This window comes from Diuraphis noxia, unplaced genomic scaffold, assembly GCF_037042655.1.
Source record: "Diuraphis noxia isolate RWA-SAM2 unplaced genomic scaffold, SU_Dnox_SAM2 contig0004, whole genome shotgun sequence".
Taxonomy (NCBI): Eukaryota; Metazoa; Arthropoda; class Insecta; order Hemiptera; family Aphididae; genus Diuraphis; species Diuraphis noxia.
In genome coordinates this window covers 50,470,778-50,481,304 of record NW_028301714.1, presented here as the reverse complement: position 1 = coordinate 50,481,304, position 10,527 = coordinate 50,470,778, and the positions used below count along the sequence as shown (strand labels likewise).

At 32.9% G+C, this 10,527-nt stretch overlaps 2 protein-coding genes across 2 annotated transcripts; one reads left to right on the top strand and one right to left on the bottom strand.

Annotated features, from left to right (window-relative positions):
* The first annotated feature begins 4,049 nt into the window (after positions 1–4,049).
* On the top strand, positions 4,050–4,793 carry LOC149056159 (zinc finger MYM-type protein 1-like). Its single transcript, XM_089227030.1, has 2 exons — positions 4,050–4,166; positions 4,287–4,793. Exons 1-2 carry the CDS (start codon positions 4,050–4,052, stop codon positions 4,791–4,793), a joined length of 624 nt encoding a protein of 207 aa, XP_089083156.1.
* A 2,825-nt stretch (positions 4,794–7,618) lies between these two features.
* LOC107168322 (uncharacterized) lies at positions 7,619–8,432 on the bottom strand. The gene is made up of 2 exons (XM_015517693.2): positions 7,838–8,432; positions 7,619–7,758 (listed from the first exon to the last, which is right to left on the bottom strand). The coding sequence occupies exons 1-2, from the start codon at positions 8,430–8,432 to the stop codon at positions 7,619–7,621; spliced, it is 735 nt and encodes a 244-aa protein (XP_015373179.2).
* Positions 8,433–10,527: the final 2,095 nt, after the last annotated feature.

The following is a 10,527-nucleotide window of genomic DNA, read 5'->3' as shown; positions in this document are numbered from 1 at the left end:
TAATGGAGAAGGATTTAAAAAACTAAAAGTACTTGCAACTTCATATAATCCTTCAAATCGTCTACGTATTTAAAACAAAACGGTGTCAATAATTGTAAAAAAACCTTGACTTTAAAATGATCTTTTGTTATATTTAAACGTCTATCTCCATCTACTTAATCAAAATAATGTTTAGCAAATGCCTATCGCTTAGTTTTAAAATCTGTAGGTATAGGTATTCCCTAGCTTCCCAACGTGTTGGACAAAGTTTTTTAAGTGTTTTTTTTACGAAGCGCCAGAAATATCGTAAGTTTCTGCGAACTCACGTCTCATGCTAACGACACTATAGGTAATATAGTTACATATTATTATGTAACTATTACCGTCTACGCATCTACCAACATAATAAATTAAAAGGCCTTTATTCATCATCTCACTGCAATAGTATTTAATATAATTATAAAACATAATTTTCTTTTTTCTTTGTTGCATATTTTAGATCACATTATCAGATAATCGGTTAGGGCGTAGGGCCCTTTCAAGATCAAGTGCCCTGGTGCATTGCACCGACTGCAACGGCGGTTTCTACGGCATTGGAAGAAATATTTGAAAATAATAAATTATAATCAATCAGATGCATCTTATTTAAAAAAAGAAATGTTAAATGTTATGATCATGATTTGTGTTAAAATAACACAAATTTGGACAGCCAATTTTGATCAATTTCATTGCTTACAATGGATGTCTTTAAACACCAAACCTTTATTGACTGGTATAGAAAATAGCATTGTATTTTTAAACAAATATGATTTACAATTAAACGACTCTTTCTTATTTTTAACAAAGAAGCTATAATACATCTTCAGAACTATTAAAAATATGCACGTTCTACTTCGCCATCATATACCTGCTCAAAATGCCAATGTCGAAAAAATATTTAGTCTTATGAAGGCACAATTGACTGATGATAGAAATAGACTTCTACCTGATTCTGTAAAGCATATTTTGTTGATGACTCAAATACTCAATACAATTTTAAGCATTTTGACTATAGGTACCTACTCAGTTTTATGATTATTGTATTAAAGGCAAAGAAGTTTGCTATCAATAATTCGAAGCAGTAATAAATATTAAATTCTTAAACATAATATATTATATTAATCAAATATCCTTGTAATTAAAATTATAAATAAAAAATAGTAGGTATTGCTAAAAAAATATGAATTTATGTTAAAAATTAAATTGTTTGCGGGCCTAGAATTATTATAATTTATCATATTATCAATGTATAGACCTAACCTAACATAACCTGCCTAAGCCAGCCAGAAATTAAATTTCCAATGTGCAAATTAACCATCTGCATATCCGTTACTATCAATATAGGACCTACTATCTCTCCCCTCCAGGATCTTGCTAAAAAATAAAAAGTAGGCTGTATGTAATTTGCTTATCGTCTGTTTATCTGTGTTAAAATATCTTACATAATATACGATATATGTATCAACATACTGAACAATAGAATGGCAAAAAAATAATTATTGTTTGAAAATTCTCTGATTTTCATAATTTATATAATATATCTAAATAGATATTAACAACTAAAAATAGATTGGATTAATTCAATTGTATTATATAATCAGAATAATTTGGTATATAAATGCTAACCTACATATATTATATAGTTATATATAATATACACGCACACATAAATATAATGAATAATTAAAGATTTTTTAGTTAAAAATTAATAAAGTTACATAAGTACAATTTTTACGAAATTCTTCAAAATATCAAAAATTTGAAAATAATTTCAGTATTTTGTAATTGTTTTAACTACAAATCAAATTTTTATTCTTGCAAAAACAAGTAATTTTTTTTTTATTATCAATTTTACAATAAAACATTCCTAGCCGATAGGCTATCTACATCTATGGATAATAAGTAATATTCATTTTAACATGATAACAGTACAGTAGTGATGGTGATAATAAAAAACAAAAACAAATAATATACACATAGTTTGAGTAAAAATAAATTAAAATACATTAATAAACCTTTTTTAAGTTTTATTGCTTAGTCGTGATAGCTGGTTCAACTAAACACGGTACAAACGCTCAACTAATTTTGCAAAAACAAAAATCATACTTCCCTTTTATAATATAAAAGAAGAATAAGACTATTTTTATAGTCAGTGGCGCCGGTCACCTAATTTATCTATGACATATGTCATAGTTGATTTTATAGCTGGGAGTGGCCCACTAAGAGTTACTGGGGCCCGGTTGTGGCCCTGGCCCAGAATATAACTTTTAAAGAATTTTAAATCATAAAGATAAATAAACTTGATATACGTACGACTAGTGAATACTGAATTGCAACTGTAAACACTATAGCCTATAGATATGTAGTTGGTGGATTATGATTCTAGACTCTAATACTAAACAGTGTATTAAAATAATTATTATATACTAACGTCTAACGACTAACAGCTGTCAGCTGAGTTGACGAACATGATCATGAAAGTATGACAAAATAAACTATGAATAGTTTATTTTGTCATTGATTTATTAATTTAACGTATTTAAGATTTCAAGAAAAAAGATAATGATAAACAATCGTTATATTATCATTTATTTAATTAATTAGGTATTATTGGTTTTGTGTTTTTACTTTTTATGAAGTAATTGGGTGAATAATACGTATTTGACAACTAGCTGTATAGGTATACTAGGTACACTAGTACATTACTCTGTAGTAGTGTAGTCTGTAGGTAAATTCCAAATTTGTTACCTACATTATTTTTAAATATTTTTAACTGAAAATAAAAAATTAATTTAATTAATTCAAATAATAGTAAGTACTTAATGCATATTATAGTTTATAAATTCGAACATAATTTTTCCCGATTAGTCGCAAGTTATAAGTTGGGAAACCCAGTCTGCGACCATACCGAATTCTCCTTATCTGCCGGAAACGGCTTATTAATTATTATTAAATTATTGGTTACGTTAAATTTTCAAAACTTATATTATGTTAATGTTATATTGTGTACCGTATACATAGTCACATAGACAGACATTTATTCACATAATCATCACTCATCAATCGTCATTTGTCTTAACTTTATTAAAATTTTAAGTATTAAATATTAACTGCACAGTGACAGTGTATTCTGTGGTATTGTTTTATTTTAATTGACAACTGGCAACTGTCATTTAAATTTTAATTGTTTACTTTAATGTTTTAATGTTATTAATTAATTGTAATTAATGGCTTCTCGTTCTCAACACTTGAGTGAAAGCGCCAAGAGAAAATTAAGAGGGCAAAAAGAAGATGCAACTAAAAAAATGTTTGGATTATTAAATCGATTTATCAAACCAATAGTTTTGGCCGAGGCAACAAAATATTATAGTAGTGATAATAATACTAACGGTAAGTAATAACAAATTTGTTTAAATAATTCTGTGATGTACGGGTAAAAGGTCTTAAGTACCTACCTACTACCTACATAAATTACGAAAATGGAATTGAAGACTATGTAAAGAAATCATTATTTTCAGGTATGTTAAATGCAAATTATATAAGAGCAATCGAGCATAAGTTATAACACTATTACAACAGTATTGTCTATTACAAATGTCAAATAATAACAAATCAAATCAAAATATATTAATTTAATTAAAATTATTATAGGTATTAATGAAGTAGACCAAGTTTATGTTGATAATTCATTTGACAATGATTTATCTAGTTCAGTTTCTGCAGAAAACCAGTCACCAGGTATTATTACCAATAACACACTTAGGGTTATAATAATTTTATAAGATAGTGTAAAAGGGTATATATTTTCAATTATTGATAATTGAATTTTTTGATATCCATAGGTAATTTGTTTAAAAATGATCCAGTGCATTTCATTAATAGAAAGTTAAGTCCTGAAGAAATTAATTTGATCATTCAATTAGGCCTTTGTCAACCATGCTCAAATTACCTTCCTCAAAAGCATTTTCCATTTGATATAACTTCAAGACATGGCCATTTTAATGAACAGTGATACTCTCGATTAATTCCCAATGGTTCTACCTACATTTATTAGGGATTGGTTATCAATGTTATCATACTCACCAACACTAGACACAGTTTTTTGTTTGTCGTGTATGCTCTTTACTGGCCACAATAAGCATAAAACTGTTACAACATATATATAGACAGAAGTTGGATATTCTACATGGCAAAATAGTCGTCAAAATATTATGCTACATGAAATAAGTAATATACATGTCAATGTTTCAATAACACTATGAACAAAGAAAAATTCTATGCCAATCATTCCAGCACTAGAAAGTAGTCGAAAAACCAATGTTGCTTTAAACAGACAAATTGTTTTTGAGTTAATAGACATTACTTTATATTTAGCTCGACATAATTTATCTTTTCATGGGCACAGAGAATGTTGGGAAGAAAAAAATGAAGGAAATTTTAAGGATATTTTATTGTTGATAGCTCCATATTTATATGCATTACCATCCCATGTAAATTCTATTAAATCCCAGGGTGAATATATTATGTGCTCGTTTATAAGTTGGGAAAGACAAAATCAACTTATCAATTTTAAATCAGAATTTATCAGATCAACCTTAGAACCAGATATAAAGAGATCGCGAATGTTCAGTATTTCAATAGATTCTACCTTTGATGCTGCTAGAAAAGAGCAGGTATCATTTATAATAAGATATGTTAGTCATTCATCTGGGAACATTTTTGAACGTTTATTGGCTCTTAAAGAATCTCCTGTTACAATTAGAATTGTTATTTGATTTTTTTGAATTAGTCATGGATCGTGAAGGCCTTGATTGGAAAAACGAACTTGTTGATCCGTCATACGACGGTGCTAGCAGTATAAGTGGGGAATACAAGGGCTTACAAGCGAGAATTAATGCAAAAAATAATTCAGCTATCTTTTTGTGGTGTCATCATCATCAATTAAATTTGGTAATAGCTAATGCTGTTTCATCTAGTTTAGATGCTGTTGATTTATTGGGAAATCTAGAATCCATTTAGGTTAGGAAGTAATGGTAAAATATTAGTGAACCAGTCATAAAATGTATCGCCGTTCATCTCATCGTGGTAATCTTCTCTATATATATATTTTTTTTTTTTATTCAAAACATAAAAGGCTATCAAAAACAAAGCCTTCAGATGAACCTATGTTTATACGATGGTCACGTTTTCCTTTACCGGACGGTTCCTTTTGTCTATTCGTTAATCCTCTTAGAAATGCGTCCCGTGGTGAATTTACAGTTTTATCGACTCGTGTTTTCGAAGTGGTTTCACCAGCATTCACCCATGTCTCGTCCAGATTATAGATAGGTATAACCACGGTTATTTACATAGGTTGGAGCACGACGCCTTATCGCTTGTCGAAGTGGCGACTTAGTGAACTAATAGCGCTAGTAGTTACACACCCGGTTGTCACAACACGTAATCTCTGTTTTACGCACCATGCACGTATGTCGTATGGTATAATTTATACATTGTGTATATCATAATTATTTCTCATTTGAATTACTACATCAATTCTACTGAGTAATGAATATTATTACAAATAGGCAATAGCATATTGCCATAGTATGTAATAATCTATCTATTTAATAATACTATAATTTATATTCAAATTCATGTGATAGCTGTTGTGCTATAAAATAGTAGTATTTTTTTATTTACCATATTATATTCCATAATAGTACATTACACTTATCTTATTCACATAAGTGTTACTTATATCAACGAAATTTCTTTGAGCCTGAAAAACAAATAAATTATAATTAATATTATTATAATACATATTTTTATTTGCAAAATAAAAAAGCATACTACAGCACTTCTATATTTTAAGTTTAATATTTTGTCTTATAAAATTAAAAAGCATATAATTAATACAATCACCTTCAATTGCACTTACATAAGCATTATTATTAATATACATTTTATAATTATATAAAATAAATAAAAAGTAATCAATGACTTAAGATTAAATATACTGAAAGCTTTAAAAAAAAAAAAATAGAATATAAAGATCATGAGTTGTACAATTTTGATAATTTTTTCTTCTCCCTGGACACTTTTTGACATTTTAGATTTTCTTGATATGAGTGTTGACGCATTCTCATTTGTAAAAAATAAACTATAACTTCAGATGCTACTTCAACTCTGTGAGAAGTGCAGCTGAATTTAAAATTAAAATTATTTTGAGTGATTTCATTTATTACATTTTCAAATACATTGAAGTCATTACAATATTTTGCAAAAGCGTGTTCTACAATGCTTAAAACGTAAACGTAAACGTTGTAAACATAGAACAAAGATATGGCCGTAAGGCATAGACGTTCTACAATCTACATGTAATTATCGGGTGTGTGACAACTAGCGCCATTAGTTCACTTAGTCGCCACTTAGACACGGCGTATGTATGGGTCGTATAGCAGCGTGCTCCAACCTATGTAAATAACCGTGGGTATAACTAACTGACGGTATTCTTTAATAGACTCCAAGTACCTTCGACGCCAACAAACAATATCAATTCTTTCAATGAGAGCGCTATTACGAAACGCTCCGATGTGTGGCAATCGTCCTGGTAAAGTGGTGGGGATGTGCGAAAAAATACGTGTTTTGGTCGGACGCCATTATGCGTTCTCTCGTGGCGCGGAGTATATAGTGGACTGTACAAAGGTATAAATTATATTTTTTATAGTACTTTATAATTAATATATTATATACATGAGCGCAGCTTAATGTTATGTTAGTAACACAATACAAAATAAGTATAATAATAATGAAGATCAAGCAGACTATTGATATTTGATAATACAATAAAAAATCATCGTATTAACAAAAAAGTAATAATAATAATAATAATACGGTTATGATACGTCTGACCTGGCAGCTGACTGGACTTTTGCACCATACGACATATACTATAGGGCTGGCGGTATTTTCGGTATATCGTAAATACCGGTATTGAAATCAATACCGTAATACCGAAAGTTATTTTTAATACCGTCAACCTTAATACGACATAAACTCGCAGCTGACTAATATCCACAATCATACCTACAGCTTACATAGTGGGTTTTCGAAATTTATACAAAATATCCCAGTGTACGATCCTTTAATCCACGCACGTAACAAAACAACTATCCAGCGAAAAGGTAAAACTATACAAATAACGAGAGAGGATGGATACGTGCGCAAAGACAAACGCAAAATGGCGACGACACAAAACCCGACGATGACAGCCACATGTATATCAAGACAAATACGGTCTCGTAGGTCCGCAATTTTACGACACCGACAATATTAGAGAAAAAACGGAGATAACGAACAGCTCATAATATCACGCGTTAAGAAAAAAACGATCATGTTTTGTATGGCGCGCTCTAGTAAGCCGTGGTCTGAACATCCTCCCCCGCTTTGAAAGGGTGCTTTCAAAGGAATGAAATTCTCGGTCAGAGCGGATCATGTACAATCATAAAATATATAATACAATTCATTTTTTTTTTTTTTAATAACAATAATTACAATGCATAAGGAAAGGAAAATAACAACAACAAATGTGAAGATATCGGTAATATGGGAGCCCCTCTTAAGGTCTTGGATCAACTGGAAGTTTTACTAGCTTGACAACAGGACGTTTGAAGATACATTCTTGCGTTTTGACTGTTGCTACACGCACAATGTTATCCAATCCTGGATGAACCGGAATGATTCGACTGGTCTGCCACGCTGTGGGCAGTAGTGCGGTGTGTTGATAATTACTAAATCGCCAACGGATAGATTTGGTATCTGCTTAAACCACTTTTGCCTTCCTTGTAGGGTGTGTGCAGATATTCATTGCTCCATCGACGCCAAAATGACTGTTGAGTTTGGCGAAGTAATTGCCACCGACTTAAACGGTTAGTTTGAGTATCAACTAAATCCTCTTCTGGAATTATTAACAACAGTTGCCCAATTAGAAAGTGACCTGTGGTCAACACGCTTAAGTCGTTTGGATCACTGGAAAGCGGTAGCATCGGTCGAGAATTCAAGACGCCTTCGACCCACGTTATGAGCGTTGTGAATTCCTCAGTGATGTATACTTGAGCACCGATCACTTTCTTCAAATGGATTTTTGCGTTTTTGACAGCAGCCTCCCATATCCCAAAGTCACCAAAGTCAGGGGCTCCCGGTAGGTTAAAATGCCACTTGTAAGGTATACGATCACATAAGATATGCTGATTGGATGCTTCATCAAACAATTTCTTCGGTTGTTTTGCAGCTCCTACGTAATTTATACCACAATCTTGAGATATTCTATTTAAAATACCACACCGGATGACAAACCTGTCTAAAGCAGCAAGGAATGCGTTTATGGATATGTCTGATACGGTTTCAGGTGCACTGTCTTCACCGACATGCATACAAAAACAGCTAAATATAATATTTTATTAGTACGCGCGCCGCGTCAACGAATTTCACTAACCATGAAAGGTCCATCATAATCCATTTCGACGTTAAAGTCTAGCAGCTGGCAGATCCCCCGTAAAAGGTCGTGGGTTCATACTTCCGAACTTGGTGCAAGGAACACAAGTATAGGTAAAATTTTGGACACCTACTCGGCCAGAAATAATTCAAAATTTTTTATCGTGATCCACCGTGTAACAAGATATGATGAAAGTATCGAATGATTAGCTCTGTAAGATTTGTCTTTTGAGGTAAGAGATTTGATATTTCGCATCTTCATCTAACCTTGCGGCTTGCATGTTTTAATCTTCCGCCAACTCGAATGATCCCAATTACGTCGATGGAAGGAGCTAGCTGGGCAGTCGTTGTCGGAGTTATGGAACCTTGATTTCTAATCTGTTTATGTAGATCTGACAGATATGTCATTTGCGTACAGAGGATAGCCGCGTTCAGTGCACGGTCATATTTCATCCTAGTGATTGATCCGATGCTCTTAGGACTATTTCGACGACGGGTGAGACGAAAACAGTACGCCAACACACGTTGCATTTTTGTTAATGATGAAAATTCTTGAATAATTGACTCGCAGTTCTTTTCTTCATGTATATGTAAAACATTTTCTGTAAACTTCTTCACAGGTAGTTGATCAATTGGTGGTAACGTTAACTTAAACATGGTAGACATGGGCCATAGACTGTCAGATTCTAATAAAAATTCTGGGCCTCGGAAATGTAATGAGTTCGAAATCAATTCGGAGGGAAGTAATCCTCTCGATGCGGGGTCAGCTGGATTGTTCATAGAACTGATGTGGGCCCATTCACAACCAGGAGTTAATGACTTGATTTATGCTACTCTATTAGTGACGAATATCTTGAACTGTGTTTGGTCAGTGTGAATCCAACTCAAAACTATCGTGGAGTCAGTCCATGCACAGACGCGATCATTGTGGACAAAACTCTGTATAACCGTAGACTGGTGGGGTATAACGCATGCCAGCAGTAAGGCGACGCACAACTCCAAACGTGGAATTGTTAGCGAAGGGTCAGCATCGGAGCATTTTAATGGGGCAACCTTAGTCTTACATGCGATAAAATGGACCTTGACAATATTATTCTGGTCAACCACTCGTATAAATAAACATTTGCCGCGCATCTCTTCTGAGAGGCGTCGGCAAAGCCTATAAGCTCCATCTTTTTCGAAAATCGAATATCAATATGCTGAGTAAAATTCGGAGATAAATGTGTTCCACTTGTCAGCTAATTGTGTCGGTGGCGAAGCATCCCAGTCCAATTTTTGCATCCATAATTCTTGCATGATACACTTAGCCCAAAAAATTTCAGGGCCCAATGCGCCAAGGATCATATAGTCGAGTAATTGTTGAAAGAATGGAACGCTTAGTTGGATCGACCTTGTTGATGTTAATGTGATAACCTAAGACATCTGATGTAGTACCCTAATGCATACCTAATACTTTCACTGACTGGTCGTCTTTGAGTTTAAAGGGTGCATCCATTGCGCAATCTTCAGTAGATATATCATTTGTTAATGCTTCACAATTGTTGGCCCATTTCTTTAAATTGAAACCTCCTTTACGTAGTAAGGATATAACGTGATGGGAGAGAGGATGGATACGTGTGTAAAGACAAACGCAAAATGGCGACGACACAAAACCCGACGATGACAACCACGTGTACATCAAGACAATACGGTCTCGTAGGTCCGTAATTTTACGACAGCGACAATATTAGAGAAAAAACGAAGATAACGAAAGGCTCATAATATCGCGCGTTAAAAAAAATCGACCAGATCAGATCAAACGGCTACGCACCAAACCACACACGTGACGAACAAAGAATGTAAAAACGTACACGGTTAATAAAGGCACTATATTATATTACTATGGTGCTAATATGGGTCGGCCACGGTGACGGTCATAACCACGAGACTCGTGTTGCTAAATAAAAATTCACGAGAGCATGCGTAACATGAACCAGCTCTTTTATCGCAACCGACTTGTATGCAGCATACTCTAGTAACTAGTACTAAGCCGTG

Excerpts from the sequence above, each read along its gene's own strand:
- LOC149056159 (XM_089227030.1), top strand. The coding sequence starts at position 4,050 with ATGGTTCTACCTACATTTATTAGGGATTGGTTATCAATGTTATCATAC. Across the intron at positions 4,167-4,286 it reads GCCACAATAAGCATAAAACT|AAAAATTCTATGCCAATCAT; the intron begins GTTACAACATAT and ends CTATGAACAAAG.
- LOC107168322 (XM_015517693.2), bottom strand. The coding sequence starts at position 8,432 with ATGCATGTCGGTGAAGACAGTGCACCTGAAACCGTATCAGACATATCC. Across the intron at positions 7,759-7,837 it reads GCACACACCCTACAAGGAAG|CGTGGCAGACCAGTCGAATC; the intron begins GCAAAAGTGGTT and ends TACTGCCCACAG.